Source organism: Bidens hawaiensis, unplaced genomic scaffold, assembly GCF_021521415.1.
Source record: "Bidens hawaiensis isolate Kalapana, Puna unplaced genomic scaffold, B.hawaiensis_p1.1 tig00015640_1, whole genome shotgun sequence".
NCBI lineage: Eukaryota > Viridiplantae > Streptophyta > Magnoliopsida > Asterales > Asteraceae > Bidens > Bidens hawaiensis.
The window spans coordinates 434,731-448,218 of record NW_027492399.1 but is presented as its reverse complement, the minus strand read 5'-3'; the positions used below and the strand labels follow the sequence as shown (position 1 = coordinate 448,218).

At 32.3% G+C, this 13,488-nt stretch overlaps 2 protein-coding genes across 2 annotated transcripts; one reads left to right on the top strand and one right to left on the bottom strand.

The window, feature by feature from the left end:
* The first annotated feature begins 984 nt into the window (after positions 1 to 984).
* LOC143549551 (VAN3-binding protein-like) lies at positions 985 to 8,664 on the top strand. Its single transcript, XM_077040436.1, has 5 exons — positions 985 to 1,242; positions 6,048 to 6,417; positions 7,281 to 7,439; positions 7,519 to 7,626; positions 8,366 to 8,664. Exons 1-5 carry the CDS (start codon positions 985 to 987, stop codon positions 8,593 to 8,595), a joined length of 1,125 nt encoding a protein of 374 aa, XP_076896551.1. The 3' UTR covers positions 8,596 to 8,664.
* A 548-nt stretch (positions 8,665 to 9,212) lies between these two features.
* Positions 9,213 to 12,571, bottom strand: LOC143549536 (uncharacterized). Its single transcript, XM_077040426.1, has 10 exons — positions 12,519 to 12,571; positions 11,218 to 11,277; positions 11,099 to 11,138; positions 10,812 to 10,990; positions 10,702 to 10,740; positions 10,506 to 10,592; positions 10,361 to 10,421; positions 10,158 to 10,282; positions 9,505 to 9,596; positions 9,213 to 9,385 (listed from the first exon to the last, which is right to left on the bottom strand). The coding sequence occupies exons 1-10, from the start codon at positions 12,564 to 12,566 to the stop codon at positions 9,280 to 9,282; spliced, it is 837 nt and encodes a 278-aa protein (XP_076896541.1). The 5' UTR covers positions 12,567 to 12,571; the 3' UTR covers positions 9,213 to 9,279.
* Between the last annotated feature and the right edge of the window lie 917 nt (positions 12,572 to 13,488).

Here is a 13,488-nt window from a genome sequence, read left to right as displayed (position 1 = left end):
TATGAAGGCCTCATGGGGTATCCGAGCTACCCCTCAGCTTTCTTGACAAAATGCTGCAATTTTTTTTTCTTCTTCGATTTGTGTATTGGATATCCTAGGTCAAAATTTTTTTTTGGAACACCCCTGGAACTTTCTAGGGGTGTAAACGAGCCGAGCCGAGCTCGAGCTTGACTTGTGAGTGTATTTTCAAAGCTCAAGCTCAGCTTGTAAGTATATTTTCAAGCTCGAGCTCAGGCTCAGTTCGTTTGCTATTTATCTAATATTTTTTATATAATTATAAATATATATATATATGTGTGTGTGTATAGTCTATCATAAATTTATGTATAAAATAATATATATTATTCAGTTATTTTTATTTATTTTTTCATTACATTATATATATTAATTAATAACTACTAAATATATCTTTTAAAAAATTATACAAATGACAGATAGGCTAGTTTAGGCTCGCAAGACAGCTCGGGATCGTTTATTAAACGAGCTCACTTTTAGGCTCGGGCTTGATCAAGCTTTTTAACGAGCCGAACTGAGCCCGAGCTTGACTAGGCTTGAGCCCGGCTTGTTTCGAGCTCTATTTTCAAAGCTCGAGCTCGGCTGAGTATATTTTCAAGCTCGAGCTCAGGCTCAGTTCGTCTACTATTTATGTAATATTTTTCAATTATAATTATTTATATATTTATATATAATTATTATAATTTTATGTATAAAATAATATATATTATTAAGTTATTTTTATTTATTTTTTCATAACATTATATATATATATATATTAATAATTATTAAATATATCTTTTAAAAAATTATATAAATAACAGGCTTGTTTAGGCTCGCGAGCCAGCTCAGGCATGATCAAGCTTTTTAATGAGCCAATCTCAAGTAGCTAGTAGCTCGGCTCGTCTGCACTCCTAAATTTTCTTAATTTTGTTTCATGGCCTACATTGAGATGAATACATAAATGAATATTTGAAGCAAATTCATTAGATGGATAGTGGAAATATATGGAAGAGTAACTCATACCCATGTGAGAGTTCAAGAAGTAAAAGATACATAGAGTTCAATATGGTCACACCACCAAATATACAACAGCCACAGACACCAATGGAGCCTATGGAGTTCTTGTCTAGATCATGGAGTGTTTCTGCTGCTGAGATTTCTAAAGCTTTTGCTGTGGCGCAGAAACCGCAACTTGAAAAAAAGATCATTAGTCCAGTGCATGAATCTTTCATTACATCACAACATGTAAGTTTAAGATTCAAAATTATTATTATTATTATTATTATTAGAGTAAACTGCGGTTTTCGTCGATTTGTCTAAATCTGCGGTTTTAGTCCAATAGTTTCAAATTTGCGATTTTCGTCCATATGGTTTCATTTCACTTGCAATTAAACCCGAATTCACTAATCCCGTTAAGTCTGGGCGTTAAAACCATCAGCGTCTCCTTCAGGTGAGGGGCAGTTTTGTCCTTTTTCTCCCCAAATAAACCCTAGTCCTAATTCGCAAGCCCCCTCATGCGAAGGGCCAGGGTGTATTTTGGGGGAAAAAAAGGCAAAACTGTCCCTCACGTGAAGGACACGCTGATGGATTTAACGACCAGAATTAACGAAATTAGTGAATTTGGGTGTAATTGCAAGTGAAATGGAACCACAGGGACGAAAATCGCAAATTTGAAACTATTTGACTAAAACCGCAGATTTTGACAAACCACATGAACGAAAACCGCAGTTTACTCTTATTAATATTATTATTGTTATTATTTTATTTTTTTAGGTGGTATAGGAGAGTGAAAAGTGTTTGGTGGTTTTTGAAACATGTTTGGTTTGCAGGGAGTTTTAAAAAAGTTGAAGTTTGTTTGAACCAACTGACTTCAAAAAGATCTTTTTTAGTTTAATATTTCGTTTAATATATAATTTAATTTTCTCTAGTAATTTGTGCTCGTTAATTTTTTTTCAAAAGCCAAAATGCGCAACTTTGTTTAGTTTATTATTTTTTCTAGATATTTAGATATAAATTTATTGAAAACCGAGTCTCATAATTTTAAATAATATCTGATTTTTAATATAATTCGGTTTTCGATAAAATTTACATTATAATGTCGGCAATTAGTAAAAAAAACTGAACAACAATGTATGTTTAAGCTTTAAAAATAAGCTAACTAACACAAATTATTAGGAAAAGATCAAGTTAAATGTTAAATGAAATTCCAAATTAAAAAATAAAAAATGAAAAAATTTAAGTTCACTGATTTAAGTAGCAAACTTCTAACTTCCTTTCAAAGGTAGCCTATAAACCAAACATAAACTATTAACGTTTTCAATATAATATGAAACCACTAATTGTTCAATTACAATGAGAGATATAAATACAATACAATGACTAACTAGGTTATTAACCCATGTACTACACGGGTGAAAATTAGTAAATTGTCAAGCAAAAATATATGTTTATTTATTTAAAGATATATAAAAATTTGTATTAATATGAACAAATAAATTTACATATATATAAGTAAAATCAGTTTCTAAATAATCATAATTTAGTTTGAAGGAATTAATAATTTATATTATTAATATAACAATTAGTAAATTGGATCTTATTACATTATAAATAATGTGTTTCATAAATAGTTAATAAGAAAGAAAAGTGGTTCAGAATTTGAAAATAATACTAATACAATATAAAAGAAATAAGTCGTCATCTTCATTCAAACCTCATAACTAATCCCAAACCGAATGACTAAAATTTGATTTTTTTCATGCTATACTATTGGAAAAAAAATAAACTTAGAGTTTTGATTCGTAATAAAGAGACAACTAAATGGATGGTTGAATACCTTGACTGATACATGATTCGAATAACGACGGCGGGAGGGGGGGGGGAGCTAGATATAAAATAGAAAACGGTTGAGTGAAAGGAAGCATTTGTCAATTGGGGTATGTGCTCGAAAAAGAGGATAAGTTGGTATTTAAAATGGTCTAAAGAAATCATGTGTTTTAAGGCTAATAATGATAATTATTAATTATGAAAGTTTCATAAGATGGTTTTATGTGAACCGGCAATTTAGTTCATTCCAATTTAAATTTAAATGGATGCAATAATTATTATAAATTATTCCTACAATTCAACTTCCTTTAATTATCTATAAATCGTAACCGCCTTATGTTTTAACTTTACTTGAATTTTCATTTAGTATATAAATCACTTGCTATAGATAATTAAATTGTTAAATTTGAAAATTTGAAAAGTTTCAGAATACAATATTACGAATAAGTTTCAGAATTCAAAAATTATTGAATTTAACATAATTAAATTGTTAAATTTGAAAAGCACATTTTCTAATTATTAGCTTATTTAACCATTTATTAGGATTTGAAAAGAATAATGATTTAAACCGTTACTAACAATCTATATATTATATTATTACCTCATAAGCACAAGCTTAAATAGCCTCTCATAAAAAAAATATTAAGTTTACAAAATTTGAAAAACGGTTTCACTATCTAAATACTCGTTTTAAAAACATTAAATTTTAGTGTATTCCAAAAATCAGAACGGGTCGGGTTTTGGGTTAAAAAATTGACGAATATCACACTTTACAAAATCATACAATAAGAACATGAATTATCAATTATCAATTTTATCAATTATCACATATAACTAACAAACGGGTGATAAAATATTCAGATTAAATGGGTCATGAGTTATAATATATAATAAAGGGGTGCATTCAATAGAAGGTTTTTTTTTAATTTAATATAGAATTATTTTAATAGTAAGAAATTTTAAGGTTACAGGTTATTTATGGAAAATAGTCAAGTTAACTAATAGGAAATGGTCATGTGCCCAAAAAGGGTCTTGCTTTAATATAATACCAGATTTTATCCCCCGTATTACGGGGGTTGTTTTACATTATTCATTTTTAATATTTATATATGTATATTTGGATTTTAATTTTATTTATTGTAAGAAAGTTAATAATTAATATACTTGAGGTTTGATGATAAAATGGTTTCACAGATAAATGATATGTTATAATCTGGTTTAAAAGCTATCTGGGTTTGGTGATACCCATTACTCGTTTATTTTCTTTATTATAAAATTGTTTCTTAATTATAAATAATATCTTCTTTTTAAATAAAATAGGATATTAATTTTTATTATACCCCTATTTTATAGGATTTTCATATCAAATATTTTATGAGATTAATTTTTAATATAATGAGATGTTATAATCTATTTAAGAGTTATCTGGGTTTGATGAGACTTTTACCCGTATATTCGGGTCAAATGCGTGAGAAACATTCATTTACAAATAAAGCAATCTGATGGTTTGAGAGAATGGTTGTTTTACATTTTTCATTTTTTAATATTTATTTTTTGGATTTTAATTTTCTTTACTGTAAGAAAGTTAATAATATACTTAGGGTTTGATGATGAAAGGATTTCATAAATAAATGATATGTTATAACCCGTTTAAAAGCTATCTGGATTTGGTGACCCATGACCCGCTTATGTTTTTTACTATAAAATTGTTTATTAATTATAAATAATATCTTTTTCTTTTTAACTTGGATATTAAATTTTAGTATATCCCTATTTTATAGGATTTTCATATCAAATAACTGGTAAGATTAATTTTTAATTTAATGAGATGTTATAACCCATTTAAGAGCTATCTGATTTTGGTAAGACCCATACCCATGAATTTGGGTTAAATCAATGAGAGGCATTCATTTAAAAATCAAGCAATCTGGTGGCTTCCATAAAAGGGGAAGCGACCACAACGCGACATATAGGATTTTTGGGGGTTCGTGTATATATATATAGATTTCTGAACTTGATTATAAGTCGTTGCGTAAGAAAATGGTTATGTGTTAAAAGTAATTTAATTATTTATAATTTAGATTGTTCATAAAAAATATTAAAAATAATAAATGATGTTTTAAATATCCACCTTGACTACAGTAATGCATTTTAAGATAGTTAATGCATTGACTATGATTTAAAGATAGTTAATGTATTGACTATGATTTAAAAGTATGTCTAATGGTCATATGATATAAGTTGGCATTCAATCTAAATTTAGAATTATTTAAATGTGAATAAAATCTAGGAAGGCTTGATATTTTATTTTCTTTTTGAATTTATTTAATTGTGAAGAAAATCAAAGAAGTGATTGTTATATATAGAAGCAATAGAGTTGGACCAATAAGAAGTGGACATGTGTTCAAAAACTCTATTGCTTTAGTGATATAGTTAGATTAGATTAGATATTTAGGGATATACTATTAAATGCAAATTATATGCAAATTAATTGTGTTGAGGCAATGACGAAGCATGATTTGTTGTTTCATAATCAATTAATTTGATCACATTCCTTGATACAAGCATGTTTCAAAAACCTAGGGGAGCAAATGAGCCCAGCTACTCGAGATCGGCTCGTTAAAAAGCTCGATGGAGCCGAAGTTAATTGAATCCGAGCCCGAGCCTAAAAGTAAGATCGTTTAATAAACGAGTCCGAGCCCGAGCTCGAGCCTAAAAGTAAGCTCGTTTAATAAACGAGCCCAAGCCCGAGCTTCAGTTATCGAGCTCGAGCCGGCTCTCGAGCTTAAACGAGCCTGTCATTTATATAATTTTTTAAAATATATATTTAATAATTATTAATTAATATATATATAATGTTATGAAAAAATAAATAAAAATAACTAAATAATATATATTATTTTATACATAAAATGATAAAATTATAATAGAAAAAAAATGTAAAATAATTATAATATAAAAAATAGTTGATATATAGTAAACGAGCCGAGCCCGAGCCAAGCTCGAGCTTGAAAATCTACTTACGACCCGAGCTTTGAGCTCTATGTAAATTAAACGAGCCTAGTTGAGCTCTGACTCGGCTCGTTTGCACTCCTACAAAAACCACCTATAAACACTTTTCACTCCCATAAGCCAAAAAAAAAAAAAAAAAAAACAAACTCTTCAAAAACAAGAAAAAACTTGAACATTTTGTTGTGTATAAAATGATATGCAACTGTATGCAGCAGGAGAAGGTATCAAGGGTGAGGACAAGAGGGAAATGGTTTAATCCCAACAGAGATAATATTATGAGAAAGAAAGACGAAGCCCGGAGAGAAAAAGCGCGGGCCCACGCTGCGCTGTGTGTGGCCGGGCTGGCCACGGCCCTGGCTTCCATTACTGCAGCCGCCAATACGGCTGCAAGAACCTTGGAACTAAGTGATTCTAGAATGACCAATGCACTTGCCTCAGCAACTGAGTTGCTGGCAACACATTGTTCTGAGTTGGCTGAGTCGGCTGGAGCCGATCACCATCATGTGGTTTCGGTTGTCCAGTCAGCAACCGATATCCAAAGTCCAACACATTTAATGACTCTCACAGCTGCAGCTGCAACAGGTTAATTCACTTGACTATCATGTTGAAGTAGAACAATAAGCAACATGTTGCATACATACATGCATTTTTTCGCAACCACGCAGAATAAAATAAATTATTCATTTTTCCGATCTTAAAATATTTTAGAGTGAACTACGGTTTTCGTCCATGGTCCAATAGTTTCAAATTTGCGATTTTCATCCTTGTGGTTTTATTTCACTTGCAATTAAACCCGATCCCACTAACCCCGTTAATTCTGATTGTTAAACCAATCAACGTGCCCCTCACGTGAGGGGCAACTTTGTCTTTTTTCCCCCAAATACACCCCAGCCCCTCACATGAGGGAGCTTGTGAATTTGGGTTGGGGCTTATTTTGTGGAAAAAAAGGACAAAACTATCCCTCACGTGAGGCACACGCTGATGAGTTTAACGACCAGACTTAGCGGGGTTGGGTTTAATTGCAAGTGAAATGAAACCACAGGGACAAAAATCGCAAATTTGAAACTATTGGACTAAAATGGCATATTCGAACAAACCAAAAGGATGAAAACCGTAGTTTACTCGATATTTTATATATGAAAAGATGGTTGAAATACAATGTTTATCAATCTCACTTGAAATTCATTGTTTATATATACGAATAAATTTCGTTTGTACATAAGTTAAAAAAAATATATATAAGCAAATTCGTTTGATGTTTTAATATACATAACATACACATATGTATTTAAGAATTACCAAATTTAAAAAATACGAATCATCGATAAATAAATAACGAATTAAGTTTGTTTCTGTTCTCGCAATATTAACAAACCTCACTCTATATATGCGTGTTGTCTTTTTATTCGTCTGTGAAACTAAACGGTTTACGTGCACATTTATAGCTCTGAGAGGCGAAGCAGCATTGAAAGCAAGATTTCCAAAAGAAGCAAAGAAGAATGCGACGGTAATTCCATTTGATAAGGGGATGGAGGGTCATCATATGCTTACTAGTGAAACCACAAAGTGGGAGTCTCAAGGCATGTTGCAACAAGTACACAAAGGTTACATTTTAATAAGATAAGGTTGACTTTTTTTTTACTGAACTTAACTGACTAAACGATTGTTCGATTGTCGGTCCAGGAGGGTTACATTGGAAGCAAGTATCAATATACATGAACAAGAAGTCCCAAGTTGTTATTAAGCTCAAAAGCAATTATGTTGGAGGGGCTTTTTCCACCAAAAATAAAGGCAAGTTTTGACTTCATTATACTTGTTAACATTTTGAAAAGCAAGGCTGGCTCTTGGGTAGGGCAAGCCGGACAGTTGGTCGAGGCAAGTAAATTTTGGGGGCCAAAATCTTTATATATTTTTTTAATCTTAGGGCATGTTTGGGATTGAGTTTGAAAACATCTTATTGATTTATTGGTTTTTTCAAAAAGTCATTTTGAAAAGCTAGAACTTGTGGCTTTTTGAAAACAATTTTATAACCCCTTTCTAAAAGCTAAATAAAAATGACTTTTGTGTTTGCCAAACAATTTTTTTAACTTATTAGTTTTTTAAAAAAACCAATAAGTTGTTTTCAAAGGGTGTTTGGAATTGCTTATTTTATCTCCTTATGACTTGTAGCTTATAACTTATAAGTTATAAGATGTTTAAAAAAGTTAAACTTTGTAAGTGTATAAGTCAGAAGGAGGTAAAATAAGGAATCCCAAACACCCCCTCAAACTCGATTCCAATTTCAAAAATGCTCTTAATCATTTAAGTATGTTGATCCATAATCCATTTAAGCTATTGGGCCCAAACTAAATTTAAAAACTAAATAAAAAATAGCGTTAATCGTCGTTTAAAAAAAATTAGTTTATATATTTCGTTACTCATTAATGCCTATGGGGCTTTTTATTTCATTTCAACCGAGGTATTTAAATTTTCAGCCTAGTGAAAAGGGCCCACAATTATAAAATGATTTTTAAAAACTTGTGTAAACCAGGTGTTGTGTATGGTGTGTGCAATGAGAAGGCCTCTTGGCCATTTTGCAAAGAGAGAGACAATGCAGATGCATGTTTTGGAGTCAAAACAGCAAAGGGTCTTTTGGAGTTCAAGTGCAAGAACAAAGTGCACAAACAGAAATGGGTTGATACAATTCAATATCTTCTACAAAAAACCACCAACATTGAAAACATATGGCATTCTATGAATATGTTAAATTGCCTAGAGTGAAGTAAGGAAAATGTGATGGTTTGTGAGTCTGTTATAGTTTTTGTGTTTCTGTCGTGTGATTTGTTACCTGCTTACTTACTTACCCTCGTGTAAAATCTGAAGGCGTGAGCCACTCATTATTAATTTGTTGGACACATTCTTTTTGTTTAGTGATTATATTACATTTGCACAAAATAAAAGTTAGATGAAAGGTTGTCTTGTAAGTTTAGCATGCGACTCTTTCTTTCTTTGTGGGATAACGATACACTCAAGATCCGAACAACTAGCTTAGTGTTGGTCGTTTTTTTCTATATTTCGATGTAAGCATACTTGACGTTTAGCAGAATCACAAATAAATAAAAAGAACTTCTTTAAGGTAAACTTAATAACATTTTAAATGAACAAAACCATTTCATCAAGTCTCATTTTGAAAATTTTATAATTTTACATATTAATGACTTGAAATTAAATACTTAAATATAAGCGTGAATTAAAAAGCTTTTTATAATCAAAATAAAAAAGATATTTATAATTCTTTTAAGATCAGCAAGCAAGCAAGCAAAGGGACACTTTCATATAGCAAAACTATCATTCTAATCAACACAAAAAGGTTGATACTTGATACTATTTCGTCTATCCACGAGAAATTTCGACAACACGGTTAGGTCTTTAGGTACGAGGTATCTTGTTTCCATAAGAAATATGTCACATGTCGGTAAATACCAAGGATGAAAAGAGCACAAGATAAGCAAAAAAGCAGAAGATGAATATCTGCATCAACAACTTTGGATTGTAAGGAGACGTAACCGACCTGCAAATATCAATTAGGACTTCTCTGGTGAGAAAAAATAAAATATCTTTTTAAGCATTCCATCATTATTCATCTTTATACACAAATTTCGTTTGGAACAAAAACGACTACTTAGTTACCTAGCAATGCGTTGAGAAAGACGAGGGAAGGGCAAACTCTGAATAAAGACAATTCCTGGTCCAGTCACCATTGCGCTTACCAAATTATCGCCCTGTGTAAACCACCCACAGTTAGAGTTGTTCAAGTAGCTTGCTGCTCACTTGAAATCGGCTCGTTTGTAAAAGAGCCGAGCCGATCCTGAGCCAAGGTCGGCTTGGAATGTGGCTCGATCGATAAATTAAAGCTCAAACGTATGGCAATTTTAATGAAAAAAAAAGTAAATTTTAAAAATTCTTTAAATACTGAAAATTCTCATTTGTCTGGCTTAAAAGTAAATCCCAAATTTTAATATATAAATATCACGGCCCAAAATTATTAAAAATAAATAAATATATTAAAATTATGAATTCTGTAGTTTATAGATTCTGCATTATCCTTATGCTGTTAATAGTATTTTTTTTAGTTTTTATATATATCAATATGTGTAAAAAAAACAAAATTTAAAACTAAACAAGCCGGCTCAAGCTCAACATTTCAGCTCGCTAAGATAAACGTGACAAGCGCTAGGCAACCTTGGCTCGGCTCCGCTTGTAACTTGTTTACATCCCTATTGACAGTTAACAAAGATAAAGATAATATGTTAACAAGAACATAAAATATATAAAATAAGTACCCCAAAAACCGCCCGTCTCACTGGACCATTATATTTGACTTGCACGTTTAATGTGGATGAGAGCGCGATCACACTAGAAATGTCCACTGAAAGTGTCTCACCAACCTCAAGATTCTTCTGTACAACTAACACCACATGCAAAAGAAACAAGCAGGCCAGTTAAAAAAAAACCGTTACAGGTTTAATCTAATAAATTAACATACCAGAACCGCCACCAACAATGAATGCCAGTCCTTGTCCAGATAGCTTTTGTCTCAAAAAACCCTACAAACACCATATGGATTATAAGTATCACAAGTTAAGTTGCGTCACAAGTAACAACACGTAAAAGTAAGAACTACAACTCACCTCAACTCCAGCTACAACATTGCGTGCCCTCTGGTCGAATGTGTTACTGACCTTCACATCACCAATGGAGCAAAGGAATGCATCGGGCTACACAATGATATTAATAACAAATTCAGAATAATAATAATAATAATAATAATAATAATAATAATAAACAAAAAACAGGGAATGAATCAGGTGTACAGAGTGTGCTTACCTGACATAATATTTCACCTCCAAACTTTGCCAGGTCAATCTACAGAATTAAACTATATCAGAAGTTCAGAATCAGGAAACAGGAAAACTAAAATTGACAAGAAAACGAACCGGGAGAATTCTTCCAAGAGAAGGTGCACCAATGCCAACAAACCCATCAGTTGAACCACTATTTAGAAAATACGTTTTAGTCACATTCTTCCCAAAAAGCCACTGCAACATTCCGGCTTCGTTCTCTGGGGCGTACACGTTTTCCATTTGAATCGAGCCTGACATATAGCACATGCAGCCTGCAATCAATTTACATTGTTTAGCAGACAATGTACGTTAAGCTCAATCCAAGTAACATGCTTAATATTATTATGTGCACGGCACCTCAAGTATTTTATAGCAATTACCTGGTTTTGCACTGACCTTGTCTTCTGGCTTCAACATAATATAAAAGAACAAATCAGAATGGTAAAGGTGAATTTTCTTGAACATTTTCCCAACAGCTTAAATAATACTAAAAAGTTACCTGAACTGTCTGAGCTTCACCACCCAAAATCTGGAAAGGTGTAACAGCATCTTCTGGACTCTATTGCAGATTAACCACCATCAGTAATTGAGTTATTAAAAACCATAAGCAAAATTCTAAGAGGTGTTTTAGATCCATATTATATACTAGAGGTTACTTCCCCATTCTAATAATGTCTAGTCCAAATGCATCTCTGTGTCACTCAAATGAGTTGCTAACATTTAAGTCCTAAAGCAGACTACTACTTGTGACGGGGCATGTCGTTAACAGTTAACACAAGTATTACTGCAATAGAAAGTATAATTTACTTGCTTACTACACTGCATATATTATTTATAAAGACTCATGTACAGTACAGCCAAGTGATTTTGCGGGAACAAGGTCATAATTCAGCCATTTAGGCACAAAGACACACAAATACATGATTAGCACACTGCCGATACAATCAACCATGTCCAAACTACAAACTCATCCTTCAGCATTTCTAGACATACATGTTCCCGGTCGCACGCCTGCACTAGTAAACAATGAATACTACACCAGATATCTAACTTGGGCACGATCATCGGTGTATATCTAACCTCAGTGTTATATCAGTCAAACTACAAGTGATCATATTCATTAACTTCATTATCAGTTCCATTGCTAATTAACCTTAAGTTTACCCTAATCACCAATCTACCCAAAAAGCTTCGAAACACAATGAATTACAATAACCAAATTCTAAATTTGATCATCGCGTTTGCGTCTCGATCAAATGCTAATATTTAATCAATACGAATTTAAGTAAACATACACACAAAAACGTAAAATGAATAAAAAAATCCTTCACGAAGATAACATCGCACCGTATGCAGTTACCTAATCATCAATCCACCGAAAAACACTTTAAAACACAATGAACTACAAAAACCTAATTCTGAAGTCGGCTGCACGCCTGCACTAGTAAACTACACCTGATACCTAAACTCAGCACGATCATCGCCACATCGGTGTATGTCTAACATCAGTGCTATATCAGTCAAACTACAAGTGATTACTTTCATTAACTTCACTATCAGTTTAAATTCTCGCCTAAATTAGCCCTAAGCCCCTGAAATTAAGCTAACATCACACTGTATGCACCTAATTATCAATCTACAGCAAAAACCTTCAATACCTAATGAATTACAATAACCTAATTCTGAATTTGATCATCACGTTTCGATCAAATGCTAATCATTAATCAATACGAACTCAACTACACATACGCACAAACACGTAAACCTAGAAATGAAAATCGTATAAATTATATTATATACCTGATAAACAAACGGCTGAAACGGCGTAGAAAAGAACGGAGCCGCCATCAACACACACAGAGATCAAACAATAATAATAATAATAATAATAATAATAAGTGATGAAATCAATGGCAGGTCGATCGCTCAATTCCGTCTTCTTCAATGGGGTTTTTGAGCTTTCACTTGGAGTCTTAGGTGTGAGTCTGGTGTTGAGAAAGGGTGTTTTCGGTATTTTACGCTGGCGGTTTTGGTTGACGTGGATGCTGTGACATGTCAGGAGGGGGATGTCGTGACATGGTTAAGATGACGTGGCGTTATTTTATTGGTGGTGAATAGCATTGGTGACATGTCATCAGGTGACAAAGGTAGATGGAGTTTGTGCGGGAATGGATGTATCATGTTCAAATTACTAAATTGCCCATTTAATGCCACAGCACTGTTTATAGATTAAGAAATTAAATAATAATAAATAAAGAATATTTGTTTTTATCTTTTGACAAATTGGATTTTAATAATCCCAACTTAACGTAGTTGGTCGATAATAATCCCAATTAGAAAGTAGTTGTCACCATTCCAACTTTCACACAATTTATTTTCATTAGACCTGCGTAAAAAAAAACTTAACGACGTAAAGCTTTTCCAAATTTCAAAATGATATTCTAGGGTTTTTGATCGGACGAGGATACGAGTCGATTAATATAAAAAACTTACCTTAATACGGTGGTCCATTCGTTGTCCTTTTCTTTCTTTCTTTCCCTTCTACTACTACTAGTATTGTAGTGTCATCGCTCCATTTTGTAAGTTTGTTATCGAGGTTTTACTAGTATACTATAACTTTATAAGTATTATTGTTTTGTTTTCTAAAATGTTGTAAAACTCTCGTGTAGGCGGCCGAGTACTCCCCGATTACAGATTACTCCCCGCCTTGATCGAGTACTTCCCACCTCGGCCGAGTACTCCTTAGGTATTTTCCGAGTAATCCCCGACT